Consider the following 21,814-nt stretch of genomic DNA (forward strand, 5'->3'; position numbering starts at 1 on the left):
AAAAGCTGAGCTAAAGGCAATGAACAGCAGAATGAATAATGCAGAAGAAAGAATAAGTGATCTGGAAGATAGAATAATGAAAATTACCCAATCAAAACAGCAGGCAGAAAGCCAAATGAAAAAGAAAAAAAGTGAAAGCAATATAAGAGACCTATGGGATAATATAAAGCATGCCAATCTATGCATAATGGGGATTCCAGAAGGAGAAGAAAGAGAAAAGGGGATTGAAAATGTATTTGAAGGGGACTTCCCTGGTGGCGCAGTGGTTAAGAATCCGCCTGCCAATGCAGGGGACACAGGTTCGAGCCCTGGTCTGGGAAGATCCTACATGCCGTGGAGCAACTAAGCCCGTGCACCACAACTACTGAGCCTGCATGCCACAACTACTGAAGCCCACACACCTAGAGCCCATGCTCCGCAACAAGAGAAGCCACCGCAGTGAGAATCCCATGCACCGCAACGAAGAGTAGCCCCGCTCGCCGCAACTAGAGAAAGCCCGTGTGCAGCAACGAAGACCCAATGCAGCCAAAAATAAATAAATAAATAAATTTAAAAGAAGAAAGAAAGGAAATGTATTTGAAGAAATTATGGCTGAAAACTTCCCAAACCTAAGAATGAAACAGATATCCAGATACAAGAAGCACAGAGGGTCCCAAACAAGATGATCCCAAACAGACCTATGCTAAGACATATTATAATAAAATGGAAAAAGTTAAAGAGAGGATTCTAAAGGCAGCAAGAGAAAAACAGAGTTAATTACAAGAGAACCCCCATAAGGCTATCAGCTGATTTCTCTACAGAAATGCTGCAGGACAGAAGGGAGTGGCAAAATATATTCAAAGTCTTGAAAGAGAAAAATCTGCAACCTAGAATGCTCTACCCAGCAAGATTATCATTTAGAATGGGAGGAGAAATAAAGAATTTCTCAGACAAGTAAAAAACTAAAAGAATACAGCAATACTAAAGCTATCCTAAAAGATATATTGAAAGGTCTTCTCTAAATTGAAAAGAAGCAAGAAGATATAGGAAGGAGGAAATCACAATTGGAAAGTAAATCACTTAAATTAGCCAGTATACAGATCAAAAAGAGAAAAAAAAAACTATTTGTGAAAGCAAAGATAAACACAAGGAACAGCAAAAGGATAAACACGAAGATGTAAAAGAGGACATCAAAATCATAAAATGTGGGGAAGGAGATTAAGAAAATGTAGATTCTTTTTTTTTAGAATGTGTTTGAGCCTATATGTCTATCAGTCAAAAGCAAGCAGATATAGGTAGAGGTTAACATACTTGAAAAACAGGGCAACCACAAATCAAAAATATACAACAGATTCACAAAAAACAAAAAGAAGAGACCACAAGCATAAAATAAAAGGAAATTATCAAGCCACAAAAAGAAAAAGAAAAGAACAAAGAAGAAACATAGAATCAACTGAAAAACAAGGTTTAAAATGGCAATAAATACATACGTATCAGTAATTACCTAAAATGTCAATGGACTGAATGCTCCAATCAGAAGACATAGAGTGGCAGCCTGGATACAAAAAAACAAGAGCCTACAGTATGCTGCCTACAAGAGACCCACCTTTGGGCAAAGGACACACACAGACTGAAAGTGAGGGGATGGAAAAAGTTATTTCATGTAAATGGAAATGACAAGAAAGCAGGAGTTGCAATACTCATATCAGACAAAATAGACTTTAAAACAAAGGCCATAAAGAAAGATAAAGAAGGACACTATATAATGGTAAAAGGATCAATAGAAGAAGAGACTTTTACACTTATCAACATATATGCACCTAATATAGGAGAACCCAAACACATAAAACAAACAGTAACAGACATTAATGGAGAAACTGATGGGAATATAAAAATAGTAGGAAACTTTAACACCACACTCACATCAATGGGCAGATCTTCTAGACAAAAAATCAGTAAGGCAAGAGAGATCCTAAATGATACAATAGAACAGTTAGACTTAATTGATATTTTCAGGATATTGCATCTAAAAAAAAACAGAATACATATTCTTTTCAACTGCACATGGAACATTGTCTAGGATTGACCACATGCTAGGGCACAAAACTAACCTCAACAAATTTAAGAGTATAGAAATTATTTCAAGAATCTTCTCTGACCACAAGGCATGAAACTAGAAATAAACCACAGGAAAAGAAATGACAGAAAAATGATTACACGGAGACTAAACAACATGCTACTAAAAAACCAATGGGTCAACAAGGAAATCAACATGGAAATTAAAAAATACTTTGAGAAAACAACAAATGAAAACACAACCATACAAAATCTATGGGATGCAGCAATAGCAGTTCTTAGAGGGAAGTTCATAGCAATACAGGTCTTCCAAAAAAAACAAGAAAAATCTCAAATAAACAGCCTAACATACCACCTAAAGGAATTAGAAAAAAAAGAACAAACAAAACCTGAAGTTAGCAGAAGGAAGGAAGTAATAAAGATCAGGGAGAAAATCAACAAAATAGAGATTTTAAAAGACAATAGAAAAAGTAAATAAAACCAAGAGCTGGTCCTTTGAAAGGGTAAACAAAATTGCCAAACCTCCGGCCAGGCTCACAAGAAGAAAAGAGAGAGAACCCAAATAAACAAAATAACAAATGAAAAAGGAGAAATCTCAACCAATACTGCAGAAACACACAAAAAAAATAAGAGAATAGTATGAACAATTTTATGACAACAAATCTGACAACCTAGAAGAAACAGACAGCTTTCTAGAAACATAAAGCCCACCAGACTGATCATTAGAAGTGAAATAGAATCTGTAATTTTAAAAAACTCCCTACAGAGAACACACGGCGTGCCTCAGGCTGTTGCAACGTCATGTTGGCCTCTGCTGTCGCAGGCTTGCACCACATTCCGTACCCCTCCCTCCCCCCAGCCTGAGTGAGCCAGAGCCCCGTAATCAGCTGCTCCTTTAACCCCATCCTGTCTGAGCGAACAGCAGACACCCTCAGGTGACCTACATGCAGAGGTGAGGCCAAATCCAAAGCTGAACCCCAGGAGCTGTGCAAACAAAGAAGAGAAAGGGAAATTTCTCCCAGCAGCCTCAGGAGCAGCGGATTAAATCTCCACAATCAACATGATGTACCCTGCAAATCTGGAATACCTGAATAGACAACGAATCATCCCAAAATTGAGGTGGTGGACTTTGGGAGCAACTGTAGACGTGGGGTTTGCTTTCTGCATCTAATTTGTTTCTGGTTTTATGTTGATCATAGTTTAGTATCTAGAGTTTATTATCACTGGTAGATTTATTGATTTGATTGCCCTCTTCCTCTTTTTTTATATATATAGATAAATATTCTTTTTTCCTTTTTCTCTTTTTGTGAGTGAGCATGTGTATGTTTCCTTGTGTGATTTTGTCTGTATAGCTTTGCCTTTACCATTTGTCCTAGGGTTCTGTCCATTTCTTTTTTTTTTTTTTTTAGTATAGTTTTTAGTGGTTCTTATCATTGGTGGATTTGTTTTTTGGTTTGGTTGCTCTCTTCTTTCTTTCTTTTTTTATTCTTTTTTTTACTACTTTTTAGTTTTTCATAATTTTGTTTATTTTAATAACTTTATTTTATCTTATTATTATTTTTTCTTTCTTTCTTTCTTTTTTTCTCCATTTTCTTCTGAGCCGTGTGGCTGACAGGGTCTTGGTGCTCCAGCCAGGTGTCGGGCCTGTGCCTCTGAGGTGGGAGAGCCAAGTTCAGGACATTGGTCCACCAAAGACCTCCCGGCTCCATGTAATATCAAACGGCAAAAGCTCTCCCAGAGATCTCCACCTCAACGCTAAGACACAGCTCCACTCAACGACCAGCAAGCTACAGTGCTGGACAGCCTATGCCAAACAACTAGCAAGACAGGAACACAACCCCACCCATTAGCAGAGAGGCTGCCTAAAATCATTATAAGGTCAAAGACACCCCAAAACACACCACCGGATGTGCTCCTGCTCACCAGAAAGACAAGATCCAGTCGCATCCACCAGAACACAGGCACCACTCCCCTCCACCAGGAACCCTACACACCCCACTGAACCAACCTTACCCACTGGGGGCAGACACCAAAAGCAACAGGAACTACGAACCTGCAGCCTGCAAAAAGGAGACCCCAAACACAGTAAGTTAAGCAAAATGAGAAGACAGAGAAACACACAGCAGATAAAGGAGCAAGGTAAAAACCCACCAGACCAAACAAAGACCTAGAAGAATTAAAGACCAAACAAACAATGATGAACAACACAATAAATGAAATTTTAAATTCTCTAGAAGGAATCAATAGCAGAATAACTGAGGCAGAAGACAGGATACGTGACCTGGAAGATAAAATAGTGGAAATAACTACTGCAAAGCAGAATAAAGAAAAAAGAATGAAAAGAATTGAGGACACTCTCAGAGACCTCTGGGACAACATTAAATGCACTAACATTCGAATTAAAGGGGTCCCAGAAGAAAAAGAGAAAAAGAAAGGGACTGGGAAAATATCTGAAGAGATTATAGTTGAAAACTTCCCTAATATGGAAAAGGAAATAGTCAATCAAGTCCAGGAAGCGCAGATAGTCCCATACAGGATAAATACAAGAAACACGCCAAGACACATTAATCAAACTATCAAAAATTAAATACAAAGAAAAAATAATAAAAGCAACAAGGGAAAAACAACAAATAGCATGCAAGGGAATCCCCATAAGGTTAACAGCTGATCTTTCAGCAGAAACTCTGCAAGCCAGAAGGGAGTGGCAGGACATATTTAAAGTGATGAAAGAGAAAAAGCTACAACCAACATTACTGTACCCAGCAAGGATCTCATTCAGATTCAATGGAGAAATTAAAACCTTTACAGACAAGCAAAAGCTAAGAGAATTCAGCACCACCAAACCGGCTTTACAACAAATGATAAAGTAAATTCTTTAGGCAGGAAACACAAGAGAAGGAAAAGACCTAAAATAACAAACCCAAAATAATTAAGAAAATGGTAAGAGGAACATACATATTGATAATTACCTTAAATGTAAATGGATTAAATGCTCCAACCAAAAGACATAGACTGGATGAATGGATACAAAAACAAGACCCATATACATGCTGTCTACAAGAGACCCACTTCAGACCTAGGGACACATACAGACTGAAAGTGAGGGGATGGAAAAAGATATTCCATGCAAATGGAAATCAAATTAAAGCTGGAGTAGCAATTCTCATATCAGACAAAATAGACTTTAAAATAAAGACTATTACAAGAGACAAAGAAAGACACTACATAGTGATCAAGGGATCAATCCAAGAAGAAGATATAACAATTGTAAATATTTATACACCCAACATAGGAGCACCTCAATATATAAGGCAAATGCTAACAGCCATAAAAGGGGAAATCGACAGTAACACAATCATAGTAGGGGACTTTAACACCCCACTTTCACCAATGGACAGATCATCCAAAATGAAAATAGATAAGGAAATACAAGCTTTAAATGATGCATTAAACAAGATGGACTTGATACTTATAGGACGTTCCATCCAAAAATGACAGAATACACTTTCTTCTCAAGTGCTCATGGAACATTCTCCAGGATAGATCATATCTTGGGTCACAAATCAAGCCTTGGTAAATTTAAGAAAACTGAAATCGTATCAAGTATCTTTTCCGACCACAACGCTATGAGACTAGATATCAATTACAGGAAAAAATCTGTAAAAAATACAAACACATGGAGGCTAAACCATACACTACTAAATAACCAAGTGATCACTGAAGAAATCAAAGAGGAAATCAAATAATACCTAGAAACAAATGACAATGAAAACACGACGACCCAAAACCTATGGGATGCAGCAAAAGCAGTTGTAAGAGGGAAGTTTATAGCAATACAATCTTACTTCAAGAAACAAGAAACATCTCAAACAAACAACCTAACCTTACACCTAAAGCAATTAAAGAGAGAAGAACAAAAAAAACCCCAAAGTTAGCCCATTAGCCAGACTCATCAAGAAAAAAAGGGAGAAGACCCAAATCAACAGAATTAGAAATGAAAAAGGAGAAATAACAACTGACACTACAGAAATACAAAGGATCATGACAGATTACTACAAGCAACTATATGCCAATAAAATGGACAACATGGAAGAAATGGACACATTCTTAGAAAAGCACAAACTTCTGAGACTGAACCAGGAAGAAATGGAAAATATAAACAGAACAATCACAGGCACTGAAATTGAAACTGTGATTAAAAATCTTCCAATAAACAAAAGCCCAGGACCAGACGGCTTCATAGGCGAATTCTATCAAACATTTAGAGAAGAGCTAACACCTATCCTTCTCAAACCCTTCCCAAATATAGCAGAGGGAGGAACACTCCTAAACTCATTCTACAAGGCCACCATCACCCTGATACCAAAACAAGACAAAGATGTCACAAAGAAAGAAAACTACAGGCCAATATCACTGATGAACACAGAAGCAAAAATCCTCAACAAAATCCTAGCAAACAGAATCCAACAGCACATTAAAAGGATCATACACCATGATCAAGTGGGGTTTATTCCAGGAATGCAAGGATTCTTCAATATACGCAAATCAATCTATGTGATAAACCACATTAACAAACTGAAGGAGAAAAACCATATGATCATCTCATTAGATGCAGGAAAAGCTTTCAACAAAATTCAACACCCACTTATGATAAAAACCCTCCAGAAAGTAGGCATAGAGGGAACTTACCTCAACATTATAAAGGCTATATATGGCAAACCCACAGCCAACATCGTTCTCAATGGTGAAAAACTGAAACCATTTCCTCTAAGATCAGGAACAAGACAAGGTTGTCCACTCTCACCACTATTATTCAACATAGTTTTGGAAGTTTTAGCCACAGCAATCAGAGAAGAAAAAGAACGAAAAGGAATCCAGATCAGAAAAGAAGAAGTAAAGCTGTCACTGTTTGCAGATGACATGATAGTATACATAGAATCCTAAAGATGCTACCAGAAAACTACTAGAGCTAATCAATGAATTTGGTAAAGTAGCAGGATACAAAATTAATGCACAGAAATCTCTTGCATTCCTATACACTAATGATAAATAATCTGAAAGAGAAATTAAGGAAACACTCCCATTTACCACTACAACAAAAAGAATAAAATGCCTAGGAATAAACCTACCTAAGGAGACAAAAGATCCGTATGCAGAAAACTATTAAGACACTGAGGAAAGAAATTAAAGATGACACAAACAGATGGGGTGATATACCATGTTCCTGGACTGGAAGAATCAACATTGTGAAAATGACTGTACTACCCAAACCAATCTACAGATTCAATGCAATCCCTATCAAACTACCACTGGCATTTTTCACAGAACTAGAACAAAAGTTTTCACAACTTGTATGGAAACACAAAAGACCCCGAATAGCCAAAGCAATCTTGAGAAAGAAAAACGGAGCTGGAGGAATCAGGCTCCCTGACTTCAGACTATACTACAAACCTACAGTAATCAAGACAGTATGGTACTGGCACAAAGACAGAAATATAAATCAATGGAACAGGATAGAAAGCCCAGAGATAAACCTACGCACATATGGTCACCTTATCTTTGATAAAGGAGGCAAGAATATACAATGGAGAAAAGATAGCTTCTTCAATAAGTGGTGCTGGGAAAACTGGATAGCTACATGTAAAAGAATGAAATTAGAACACTCCCTAACACCATACACAAAAATAAACTCAAAATCAATTAAAGACCTAAATGTAAGGCCAGACACTATAAAACTCTTAGAGGAAAACATAGGCAGAACACTCTATGACATAAATCACAGCAAGATCTTCTTTGACCCACCTCCTAGAAAAAAACAAAAATAAACAAATGGGACCTAATGAAACTTAAAAGCTTTTGCACAGCAAAGGAAACCATAAACAAGACGAAAAGACAACCCTCAGAATGGGAGAAAATGTTTGCAAATGAAGCAACTGACAAAGGATTAATCTCCAAAATTTACAAGCAGCTCATGCAGCTCAATATCAAAAAAACAAACAACCCAATCCAAAAATGGGCAGAAGACCTAAATAGACATTTCTCCAAACAAGATATACAGATTGCCAACATACACATGAAAGAATGCTCAACATCACTAATCATTAGCGAAATGCAAATCAAAACTACAATGAGGTATCACCTCACACCAGTCAGAATGGCCATCATCAAACAATCTAAACAATAAATGCTGGAGAGGGTGTGGAGAAAAGGGAACTCTCTTGCACTGCTGGTAGGAATGTAAATTGATACAGCCACTATGAAGAACAGTACGGAGGTTCCTTAAAAAACTGAAAATATAAGTACCATATGACCCAGCAATCCCACTACTTGGCATATACCCCGAGAAAACCATAATTCAAAAAGAGTCATGTATCACAATGTTCATTGCAATTCTATTTACAATAGCCAGGACACGGAAGCAACCTAAGTGTCCATCGACAGATGAATGGATAAAGAAAATGTGGCACATATATACAATGGAATGTTACTCAGTCATAAAAAGAAACGAAGTTGAGTTATTTGTAGTGAGGTGGATGGACCTAGAGTCTGTCATACAGAGTGAAGTAAGTCAGAAAGAGAAAAACAAATACCGTATGCTAACACATATATATGGAATCTAAAAAAAAAAATGGTTCTGAAGAACCTAGGGGCAGGACAGGAATAAAGACGCAGATGTAGAGAATGGACTTGAGGACATGGGGAGTGGGAAGAGTAAACTGGGACGAAGTGACAGAGTGGCATGGACATATATACACTACCAAATGTAAAACCGATAACTAGTGGGAAGCAGCCGCATAGCACAGGGAGATCAGCTCGGTGCTTTGTGACCACCTAGAGGGGTGGGATAGGGAGGGTGGGAGGGAGACGCAAGAGGGAGGAGATATGGGGATATATGTATATGTATAGCTGATTCACTTTGTTATAAAGCAGAAACTCACACACCATTGTAAAGCAATTATACTCCAATAAAGATGTTAAAAAAAAAACTCCCTACAAACAAAAGTCCAGAACCAGATGGCTTCACAGGCGAATTCTAGCAAACACACAAAGAAGAACTTATACTGATCCTCCTCAAACTCTTCCAAAAGATTGAAGAGGAGGATCACTCCCAAAGACATTCTGTGAAGCCACCATCACCCTGATACCAAAACCAGACAAAGATACCATGAAAAAAAGAAAATTATAGGCCAATACCTTTGATGAATATAGATGCAAAACTTCTCAACAAAATATTAGCAAACCGAATCCAACAACACGTTAAAAATGATCATACGCCACAACCAGTTGGATTCATCCCAAGTTCACAAGGATGGTTCAACATACGCAAAACAATCTATGTAATACACCACATAAACAAAAGAAAAGCCAAAAACCACATGATCCTCTCAGTAGATGCAGAAAAAGCCAAAATTCAACAACGATTGATGATAAGAACTCTTACCAAAATGGGTGTAGGGGGAACATATCTCAACATAATAAAAGCCATTTATGACAAACCCACAGCCATTGTAATACTCAATGGTGAAAAGATGAAAGACTTCGTGCTCAACTCTGGAACAAGAGAAGTATGCCCGCTCTCACCTCCTCTATTCAACATAGTATTGGAAGTCCTAGCCACAGACAAGAAAAAGAGATAAAAGGTATCCATACTGGAAGGGAAGAGGAAAAATTGTCTCTATATGCAGATGACATGATACTATACATAGAAAACCCTAAGGACTCCACACAAAAACTATTAGATCTAATAAATGAGTTCAGCAAAGTAGCGGGATACAAGATTGACACCCAGAATCGATTGCATCTTTACACTGACAATGAAATATCAGAAAGAGAATGTAAAAAAAAAAAAAACCTTCTAGAATTGCACCAAAAAAAAATACCTATGAATAAACCTGACCAAGGAGATGAAAGACTTATATGCTGAGAACTATGAAACATTAATAAAGGAAATTAAAGAGGATTCAAAGAAATGGAAAGATACCCCATGCTCTTGGATTGGAAGATTTAATATTGTTGAAATGGCAATACTACCCAAAGCAATCTACAGATTTAATGCGATCCCTATCAAATTACCCATGACATTTTCCACAGAACTAGAACAAATAATCCAAAAATTTACATGGAACCATAAAAGACCCAGAACTGCCAAAGTAATTCTGAGGGGAAAAAAACACCTGTCTGCAGGTGACATAACTCTTGCAGACTTCAGAAAATACCACAAAGCTACAGTAATCAAAACAGTGTGGTATTGGTACAAAAAGAGACATATGGATCAATGGAACAGAATAGACAGCCAAGAAATAAACCTACACACCTACAGTCAATCTTTGACAAAGGAGGCAAGAATCTAAAATAGTAAAAAGACAGTCTCTTTAGCAAGTGGTGCTGGGAAAGTTGGACAGCTGCATATAAATCAATGAAGTTAGAACACACCTTCACATCATGCACAAAAATAAACTGAAAATGGCTTAAAGACTTAAATATAAGACATGACACCATAAAACTAGAAGAGAACCTAAGCAAAACATTCTCAGATTAAACTGTAGTAATATTTTCTTAGGTCAGTCTCCCAAGGCAATAGACATAAAAACAAAAATAAACAAATGGGACCTAATCAAACTTACAAGCTTTTGCACAGCAAATGAAACCATAAACAAAACGAAAAGACAAGTTACAGAATGGGAGAAAATATTTGCAAATGATGCAACCAACGAGGGCTTAATCTCCAAAATATACAAACAGCTCATACAACTCAACAACAAAAAAACACACAACCCAATTGAAAAATGGGCAGAAGACTTTAACAGACATTTCTCCAAAGAAGACATGCAGATAGCCAACAGGCACATGAAAAGATGCTCAACATCACTAATTAGAGAAATGCAAATCAAAACTATAATGAGGTAACACCTCACACTGGCCATCATCAAAAAGTCTACAAGTAACAAATGCTGGAGAGGGTGTGGAGAAAAGGGAATCCTCCTACACTGTTGGTGGGAATGTAAATTGGTGCAGCTACTATGCAAAACAGTATGGAGGTTCCTCAGAAAACTACAAGTAGAGTTACCATATGATCTAGCAATCCCACTCCTGGGCATATACCCGGACAAAACTATAATTCAAAAAGATACATGCAACCCTGTGTTCAAAGCAGCACTATTCACAATAACCAAGACACAGAAACAACCTAAATGTCCATCGACAGATGAATAGATAAAGATGATATGGTACACACATACAATGGAATACTACTCAGCCATAAAAAAGAATGAAATAATGCCATTTGCAGCAACATAGATTATCTTACTAAGTGAAGTCAGAAAGAGAAAGACAAACACCATATGATATCACTTATATGTGGAATCTAAACTATGGTACAAATGAACCTAGCTACAAAACAGAAATAGACTCACAGACATAGAGAACAGACTTGTGGTTGCCAAGGGGGATAGGAGGAGGGAGAGGGATGGACAGGGAGTTTGGGGTTAATAGATGCAAACTATTACTTTTAGAATGGATAACAACAAGGTCCTACCGTATAGCACAGGGAACTATATCCAATCTCCTGGGATAATTCAGAGCGGAAAAAAATATTTGAAAAGAATGTATGTATGTGCATAACTGAGTCACTTTGCTGTACAGCAGAAATTAGCACAAGATTGTAAATTGACTATACTTTAATAAAAAATTTAAATTAAAAAAAACTGGTATAGTCAGTCTTTATAATTTTAGCCATTCTAGTGGGTACACAGTAGCATCGTATAATGATTTTAATTTGCATTTCCCTAATGACTAATGATGTTGAGCATCTTTTCATGTGTTTATTTGACATCTGTATATTGTCTTTGGTAAAATGTTCAAATCTTTTGCCCATTTTCCATATTATCTGTATTCTTGAGTTTTTAAAATTCTGTCTCATTTTTTTCACTTAACATGTATACAGTACGATCCTTTTGTAAAAAGAAATTAAAACTTGAAAAATCCAACCCATATTTGTACATTTGCAGTCTGGTAGTCCATATATCAAAATTATTAATGACTGGTAACAAGAACTGTCTGGGGCAGAGGAAGTGAGGTTACTGGGGACTCATTTGATATATTTCTATATTGCTTTTCATCAATCATATAAAACATGATAAAGTCATTTCTCTTTGGCCGAGGGAAAGTTAGGGGAAAAAAACACAAATAAAAAGTCAAAAATTCACCAGCAGCAGCCAAATGAGGAAAGGAATAAAGCCTCAAGTCATAAAGTTGAAAAAGTCATAGCTAAGAAAACAGAAGAAAGATCTAGCTCAGCAAAACTCCTTCCAATGCGGAGATGTACAGATTAAGTGAGCAGGCAGTCCTGGGGTAAGACAAGGAAAACAAAAATCCTCAAGATTTGCAGCCCCAGGTATCACTGGGAGATCCCAACAGAGGCAGACAAGCCTGCTGGGGGATGTCATCTCTCAGGGTCACTGGTATGAGCTAGAGGATGCATCCAGAGCTGGATTGAGTGAGCCCAGACACTTAAGAGAATTTCAGGAGACTGAAACCCAGGATCCCCAAGTTGTCTTTTGCCCCTCCCCTCGGGTTACAGAAAAGAAGTATATAGAAAGCAATTTCTTTTTTCCCAAGTATTGTATTTTATTTTATTTACTTTTAATTGAAGTATAGTTGATTTACAATGTTTCAGGTGTACAGCAAAGTGATTCAGTTATATGCATATATATATATATATATATATATTCTTTTTCAGATTTTTTTCCATTATGGGTTATTACAAGATATTCAATATAGTTCCCTGTGCTATACAGTAGGTCCTTGTTGTTTATCTGTTTTATATATAGTAGTGTATATCTGCTAATCCCAAATTCCCAGTTTATCCCTCCCTACCCCTTTCCCCTCTGGTAACCATAAATTTGTTTCCTATGTCTGTGAGTCTATTTCTGTTTTGTAAATAAGTTTATTTGTATCATATTCTAGATTCCACATATAAGTGATACATATGGTATTTGTCTTTCTCTGTCTGACTTACTTCACTTAGTATGATAATCTCTAAGTCCATCCATGTTGCTCCAAATGGCATTCTTTCTTTCTTTTTATGGCTGAGTAGTATTCCATTGTATATATGTACCACGTCTTCTTTGCCCGTTCATCTGTTGATGGACACTTTAATTGCTTCCATGTCTTGGCTACTGTGAATAGTGCTGCTATGAACCTTGGGGTGCATGTATCTTTTCGAATTAGAGTTTTTGTCTTTTCCATATATATGCCCAGGAGTGGGATTGTTGGATCATATGGCAACTCCATTTTTAGTTTTTTAAGGAACCTCCATACTATTTTGCATAGTGGCTGCACCAATTTACATTCCCACCAACAGCCTAGGAGGGTTCTCTTTGATCCACACCCTCTCCAGCATTTATCATTTGTAGACTTTTTGATGATGGCCATTCTGAGCAGTGTGAGGTGGTACTGTATTATCATTTTGATTTGTTTTTTTCTAGTAATTAGCAATGTTGAACATCTTTTCATGTGCCTGTTGGCCATCTGTATGTCTTCTTTGGAGAAATGTCTATTAAAAGTCTTCTGCCCATTTTTTGTTTCGGTTGTTTGGTTTTTTGATATTGAGCTGTATGAGCTGTTTGTTTAGTTTGGAAATTAATCCCTTGTCAGTCACATCATTTGCAAATATTTTCTCCCATTTCATAGGTTGTCTTTTCATTTTGTTTATGATTTCCTTTGCTGTGCAAAAGCTTTCAAGTTTAACTAGGTCCCATCTGTTTATTTTTGCTTTTGTTTCCATTACGCTAGGAGACAGGTCCAAAAAAATATTGCTGCGATTTATATCAAAGAGTGTCCTGCCTACGTTTTCCTCTAGGAGTTTTATAGTATCTGGTCTTATAGTTAGGTCTTTAATCCATTTTGAGTTTATTTTTGTATATGGTGTTAGAGAATGTTCTAATTTCACTCTTTTACATGTAACTGTCCAGTTTTCCCCACACCACTGACTGAAGAGACTATCTTTTCTCCGTTGTATATTCTTGCCTCTTTTGTCATAGATTAATTGACCATAAGTGTGTGGTTTTATTTCTGGGCTTTCTATCCTGTTCCATTGATCTATGTGTCTGTTTTTGTGCTGGTACCATACTATTTTGATTACTGTAGCTGTGCAGTATAGTCTGAAGTCAGGGCACTTGATTCTTCCAGCTCCATTCATCTTTCTCAAGATTGTTTTTGCTACTCAGAGTCTTTTGTGTTTCCATACAAATTTTAAAATTTCTTGTTCCAGTTCTATGAAAAATACCGTTGGTAATTTGATAGGGACTGCATTGAATTTGTAGATTGCCTTGGGTAGTATGGTCATTTTAACAATATTGATTCTTCCAATTGAAGAACATAGTATGTTTGTGTGGTCTTTAATTTCTTTCATCAGCATCTTATAGTTTTTGGAGTACAGGTCTTTTGTAGAAAGTAACTTCTATCCTTAAACTAAAGTATAATTGAGTGTGGAGAAGAGATAAATTGTGTCAAGTTGAGATGAAAAGCCTGTCAAGAAGAATTCACACACTATATCAGAGCAAACAAAAAATACAGACAGAACCTCCCATGTTAAACATGAGTAGAATGAAAAGAAGTGGTCTAGAAGATACATAAATATGACATGGGGTGGGGAGAAATAGAAAGAACTTGCATGATGAACAAAGAACCCATTGTGGAGAAGAATATAACCATAGGAAAATAAGTAGCTTTTTTGTGAATGCTTTAGACTTACACAGGAACTTAATAAGAATATAGATTTGATAAGGCACAAGAGCTCAATACAAGATGATGAAACAACAAAATTAGAGAAAAAGGAAAACTGAGAGCAAAGAATAAATTAAAACCTAAACAAGACCATTCATTCAAATCAGTAAATTAGATACAGCAAAAAGGAAGGGGGGAGGGAAGAAGGGAGGAAATGGAAGAAAGAAAATGGCTGAAAATCAAAGTAATAGCACAGAAGAAAGGCTTGGGTTATTATGATTAATTGCTTTCACCTTTCTCTTTTTCTTTTGCATTTGACAGTAAAAGGACAGAAATGGAAGATGAAGAAATCCAATGTCCCTGAAGTGGAGAACTTAACTAGTGAAATAGAAAGAGTTCACAGGATACAATGCAGAAAAATTTTCCATCAATGAAGAAAAGAACTCATCAAGGGTACACTGTGTATTAGGGAAAAATGAAACAGGATGATCACCATTGAGATCTATCCTTGATAAGTTACTAAACTTCAAGAAAAATAAAAGGAAATTTTCAGGCATATTCAGACACACACACGTGTGCGTGCATGTATGTGCGCACGCACACACACACACCACACACACATGCACACACACTGTGTGTTACCTACAAGGGAGAAAAACAAAAGGCTAGCTGGCCTAAGACTTCTTCAGTTACATTCAGTGACAGAAGACAATGGAGTAATGTCTACAATATTCTAAGGGAAAGAAAGTGTAACCCAAGAATATAATATCCAGCCAAGACATCATTCAGATTCATAAAGGGACTAGGCAGACATTCTTAACATGAAAGAGTGAAATGAATATAGCACCCACAACCTCTTCTTGAAGGAACTTCTCAATGATAAAATCCTGACAATCAAGAAATAAGTCAAAGTAAAGGATTCAGAAATATAGATGAACCATGGGCCAAAGCCTGGTTGTAAGCATAAGATCCTTTTAAATATGAACTAAAACTAAACAAACAGATAAAACAAGCAGATGGTTTATGATTGCATAACAGAATGTAAATGTTGTAAGCCCTGACAAAGTAAAAATAATTTGATTAATAAAAAGTGGGAGTAGGGGAAAGTGTTAGGAGGAAGTGTAAGGAAGCTAATCTCCTCCTCCTTCTTCATAGTAGAGTCCACTGATAATGTTTAATATTGAAAAAGGTAGATTTACAAAATGACTAAATGATCATTTGACCCAGCAACTCCACTCTTAGGTATCTTTCTAAGAGAAATGAAAACATATGTCCCCACAAAAACTCAATACAAATGTTCATAATAGCATTAGTCCAAAAAGTGGAAACAATCCAAATGTCCATCAACAGATGAATGGATAAACAAATGGGGGTATATACATATAATGGAATATTATTTGGCAATAAAAAGAAATGAAGTACTGATACATGCTTCAACATGGATGAACCTTGAAAACATTATGTTAAGTGAGACAAGACAGTCACAAAGGACCACATATAGTACGATTCTAATTAAATAAAATGTCCAAAATAGGCAAATATATAGAAATTAAAAGTAGGTCAGTGACTGTTTAGGGATGGGAAAGATATGGAGGTTGGGGAGTCACTGATAGCTAAAGGGTACAGGGTTTCTTTTTAAGGTGACAAGAAGTTCTAAAATCAATTGAGGTGATGGTTGTACCATTCTGTGTATATACTAAAAACCATTGCGTTGTACACTATTAATAGGTGAATGATATGGTGTATGAATTATAGCTTGATAAGGCTGTTACCAAAAAGACACTACAAAAAAATGACTAACTGCTCAATGGTTTTCATAATATTTTTTCTTAAGCTTAAATGGATATTAATGACTAATATCTTTTATGGTAAAGAAACATTCATCTGAAGATTAGCAATTCCTGTATTTTATTTCGGTGTTTTATTCTGTCAAATTCAAGTAAAATTAAACAAAGCTTTTAATTTAATATATTATGACCCAATATCATAAAGGTTTTTCAGTCTATCCATCCACCCATCCCTCTATTTACATATATGCACAAAAGATATCTGAAATAATTTTCACATAATATGAATACTGGGGTAGTAAGAATTTGGGTGATTTGTTGATTTCTTTATTGTTTCCTATACTGGTTAAATGTTTAATAATGAGTATGTGTTATCTGTATTTGTCTTCAAATTGTTCGTATAAAGCACAAAGTAAATATACCAAAATGTTAATGTTTATATGTGGGTTGCAGGATTAGGAAGTTTTTTTTCTTCCTTCTTTATTCTTTTCTGTACTTTCCAAATTTTCCTACAATGAGCATCTATTATTTTACAAATAGAAGTAAAAAAATAAAAGAATTAAAGGAATGTGTAGCAGTTCTTTAAATGATTGCTTGGTTCTTACCTGGGTTCCTTCTGTTGCTCCTGAATGATCTTTCTTCCTGGCCAGATATTGCCCATCTGTGACTGATGAAGGAGGGACTGTCCCACTGTCTCTCTTTTATTCACTTCAAGACAAACAAAAGCATGGCAGAGGGGTGGTGATGAGGAGGGGAAGGGAAACACAGCACGCTTGCAGAAAGGATGGCAACACAATCTTCATGTTCCCTACAAACAGGCTGAGCTCATGGAGTGAAGACACCACCAATAAGAATACACTAAGATTCCACAGCAGAGGGTCTATCACCCACAGCAGAGGGTCAAGCACCTCAAGGAACCATTTCCCGACAGGTCCGGTACCTGCAGGTTTGCGGCGCAGGGACATCCTGATTATCTCACTGCCGGTGCGGTAAGCAAAGCGATTCACTTTCTGGTCATAAAACCAGTCTCCAGTTGCCTTCTTCAGCTCTCTGCAAAGGAATAAAAGAAAATGACATATGGATAAAAAAAAAAAATGGCCCTTGACATTCAACCAACAAAGGATGAGGGGAGAAATTCTAACCACAGCTGGGGCCCCATTTCTTCTCTCTACTCAGCCATAAGTTAACACTCACATTTCCTTGGCGCACACCTTGCATCTCCAAGTACCATTGCTTTCCTGGATGCGGCAGTCCCGACACACCAGGTGATTACAACCCCGACAAGTGTTGGTCTTGGGAGTCAAACGGCCCAGGCTCTCCTGGCACCGGGCACAGGTCCGATCACTATAGTGTTGGCTGCCCCTTTTGGCCCCTTTCCTTTTTATCTCCAGTAACTCATTCTTCAGTCGCCTGCCAAGACCCAAAAGAGAAACACAAGTGATTTGAAATCTGCATAGGCTGGATGGAGAGGGGTTGAGGGGTAGAGACAGTAAGACTATTTGGTTCTGTGAAAGCAACAACCTCAGAGCCCAACCTGACCCACTGAGGAGTTGTAAACCTCATACACAAGTTCCTCTGAAAGTCAGATGAGAAGTATAAGGAAAAGTCCAGGTATCATTGGTTAAAGGCCTGGGAGCCCATGATTTTTCTGGGACTCTTACCTAATCCTTTTCTCATCTGCTTTTCGGAGCTCCTCATCTCGTTGTAGAACACTGAGGATCAAATCCCTTTCCACCTCAGACAGAAAAGAGAGGTCAAGTATCTCCGACATGACTTATTCTAGTTTTTCCTTCTACTCTTCTTTCTTCAAAGCTACCAGGCCAGGAGAGCTACCCCAGAGTTGCCTGAAATAAGATAAGAACTAATTTCGCACAGGTAATTTACTCCAGAAGAGGCCCACAGCCCTAGAGCCTTTCGGTGGGCCACCTCCCCCTTGAGCCAGGCTAGAGATAACATAGAAGTATGTGACCAATTTACCATTCCTACCCCCAGATGAATCCTACCCTGAAAATGAAGAGGCTTTGATTTTTCAAGAAGAAAAACTTATTCATGACTCTGGCAAAGGGTTGGGTCTTTCAACATAAGTCTGGAAAGAGCGCAGAACAGCTGAGTCAAATTCCCCCTCCACCAAAGTGTATCCTCAATCATCCCATTTTCAATTTTTTTAATGTTCTCAAGTAACAAGTCTATTAAGCCAAATAATCAGACAGCTGGTCTCTGTAGTGGAGAAAACCACACAGGGACCTCTGCCAGTTGAAACCCATTTCCCCTTTCCTGACCGGCATCCATGTTCCCAGGATGCAGTCAGCTTTCTGCTACACTTCAAAACTGCTGTCACCTACTCTATCTCCCAAAGTCCTTATTGCTAACACTACCTCAAGAATATCTTCACCTATTTCATGCACATTTGTTGAGAACCCAGTCACAGGTATTGGGCAAAGTGCTGGGGATACAGAGATGAGTAAGGCACAGTTCTTGTCTTTAAGAAGGTCACAGAGTAGTAGGGGGAGACAGACACACACAGTACAGTGTACTAAGTGCTATTAAAGGGATAATAAATTGTTATGGGAACTTAGAGAAGGGAGTAACTAGTTCTATCTTGCCTAGAGAGGGAAGAGAGAGAACTATACATGTGGAAGGTTTTACAGAGCAGGTGGATTTTACCTTATAGAACAGAGTATATGTTTGTTGGTTGGGGAGAATGGTAGGAAATACAGGTTGGAACCAGATTATGTAGCTCTCGAATACTCTTAAAAATTAAGAATTTTAAAACTGATGACATAGACAATAGAAATCCATCGAGCATCTTTGTTGTTGCTTTGTTTTTGATATTGGGAAATCACATACTCAAATTTGTTTTACAAAGATCGCTCCAGCTATAGTATGGAAGACTGATTCAAAAGACAAATTGAAGTACAGTTAGTAACACATTGTAAAATATGCATACTCCTTAGGCAAGCAATACCACATCTAAGAACCTTCCTAATAGAAATATTCACATAAATGTGTATGCAAGGTATACATACAAGAAAGTTACTGCAATATTATTTGTAAGAGCAAAAACAAGTTCTTTAACAGAGAAATCATTAAACAATACTTCCATATGATGGCATACTATGTATCCATTTAAAAAATGTGGTAGATCTGTATGAAAATATGTTCCTGAGTGGGAAAAAAAAGTCATTTCAGGACTGCACTTGAATGATCTCTTTGGTAAAGTATTTATCTATACATTTGTATATGCAAAGAAAATGGTCTAGAACAAAACCCATTATTATTGGTTTCTCTTGGGAAGCAGAACTGCAAGGGAGCAACTTTTACTTTTTACTTTACATAGTTCTGATTTTTTTTTTACAAACGTGTCTTACTTTTTTTTTTTTAATTAATCAATTTATTTATTTATTTATTTTTGGCTGTGTTGGGTCTCCATTTCTGTGCAAGGGCTTTCTCCAGTTGCGGCGAGCGGGGGCCACTCTTCATCGCGGTGCGCGGTAATCCTCTCACTGTCACGGCCTCTCCCATTGCGGAGCACAGGCTCCAGACGCGCAGGCTCAGTAATCGTGGCTCACGGGCTTAGTTGCTCCGCGGCATGTGGGATCTTCCCAGACCAGGGCTCGAACCCGTGTCCCCTGCACTGGCAGGCAGATTCCCAACCACTGCGCCACCAGGGAAGCCCAAACGTGTCTTACTTTTAAATTTGAAAAAAGAAAACAATTCAAAGGAGACAGAGGGATTATTATAATATTCCAGACAAAAAGACAACCTAGGTTTACTTAACTATGCTTCTAACCAACTAGGCAAAGTCATTGTATTTCTGTCATCCTCTGGTTTCTCATCTACGAAATGACCTACCTCTCAAATTTGTCAAGAAAATTAAATAATGTGTGTTAAAGGTCCCATCACAATGTTTGGAACACACGTTTGGAGTACACGTACTCGCTGAATCTGCTGCAGGGCAGGCCTAAACCAGAACAGGAAGACAAAAGAACACAGAATAGGTTTGAGAAGTAGAACTGACAGAATGGAGTGACTGATTGAGTGGCGAGGATGAAGAAGGTGAAGGCAGATGCCTACTGTGTATGTCAAGGTTAAACAACTGACTAGTAAGTCCTGACAGTGATAAGGGCTGTAAGAGAAGAAACAGGTGTGGAAATAAGGCAAGAAGTTTCATTTCAGTCATACTGAGTTTGTGCTGCATACTGGATATCCAGATAATTAGGTTCTGGAAGTAATTGGAGGCATAAAGCTGTACCTCAGGAAGAGAGACTGCATCTGAAAATATAGATTTGGTTGTCATGAGAGTCAAACAGCCCAGGATGGACAGAGCATGAGAAAGGAAATGAGGATCATACTTACCTTCTCTACTCTCCCTTGAAACTACACAACAAGCGCCTTTCACTTTTTTTAACTAATTACCGACAACACAATAGAGAGCATAAACAACACAGCAAAGCGACACAGGTTCCAGAAATCTCAATATTTTCTTGACTTCACTATTTCTTGGTCTTTATTGAACTATAAGATGCTAAGCCTCTTTCATAGGCCCTTTCTTAGGTAGTCTTGAGGAAATATTCTTAATTCTTATCCCCGAGGAGAATATATACTCTCCATGAGAACAAGGACGTTTTCAATATTCTTCTATGTATCTGGCCCAGCACCTAACACTGTATTTGGCACATTGTGTTGCATATGCCACCACTACTGTTGATCATCATCACTGTCATCATCACCCCAACAGTTCCATTTATTGAGAATTTATTACATGCCAGGCAACAAGTACTTTACATATATTAACTAATTTAATCCTCACAACAACCCCAAGAATGAGTACTATTATTATCCACATTTTATAGATGAGGACTCAGGAGAGGTTAGGTTAACTTGCCCAAGAATAAACAGAAAGTAATTGCAGTTGCTGGGATTCAAGCCCAGGCAATCAGATTCTAGAGCTAGTGCTCTACTGGCTCTGTCCAGGCAGGATCACGGCCAAAGCGATTATAAAATATTGAACAGAGCAATCAAAAGCATTGCAGAAATGAATTCCCATATGTGTGATTATGGCTGAAGAACTGGCAAAAAATCAGCGGCTCCTAGATAAAATAGGTATCACCAATTGCCTGGCAATTAAAGACCAAGAATGGCACAGGCGTACTGGAAATGAGAGCAAAACCAGATTTATTCGAAAATTGATGTTTGTGGAGAGGCAGCAGAGTTCTGTGATGAGACAAGCACATTGGCACAATAAT

The 21,814-nt window shown here is 37.5% G+C and overlaps 1 protein-coding gene across 2 annotated transcripts in view; it reads right to left on the reverse strand.

Moving 5' to 3' along the window:
* SYTL4 (synaptotagmin like 4) overlaps positions 1-21,814 on the reverse strand; it is a 68,995-nt gene that overhangs the window by 22,749 nt on the left and 24,432 nt on the right. For both annotated transcript variants that reach the window (XM_061179552.1, XM_061179551.1), the window contains exons 2-5: positions 18,230-18,412; positions 17,763-17,978; positions 17,509-17,618; positions 17,174-17,276 (exon numbers count right to left, since the gene is read on the reverse strand). In XM_061179552.1, the coding sequence (XP_061035535.1) occupies positions 17,174-17,276; positions 17,509-17,618; positions 17,763-17,978; positions 18,230-18,339 (539 nt within the window). In that variant the 5' untranslated portion in view covers positions 18,340-18,412. The remainder of the gene's footprint in view (positions 1-17,173; positions 17,277-17,508; positions 17,619-17,762; positions 17,979-18,229; positions 18,413-21,814) is intronic.

The sequence above is a fragment of the Eubalaena glacialis genome, chromosome X, assembly GCF_028564815.1.
Source record: "Eubalaena glacialis isolate mEubGla1 chromosome X, mEubGla1.1.hap2.+ XY, whole genome shotgun sequence".
Classification (NCBI taxonomy): domain Eukaryota; kingdom Metazoa; phylum Chordata; class Mammalia; order Artiodactyla; family Balaenidae; genus Eubalaena; species Eubalaena glacialis.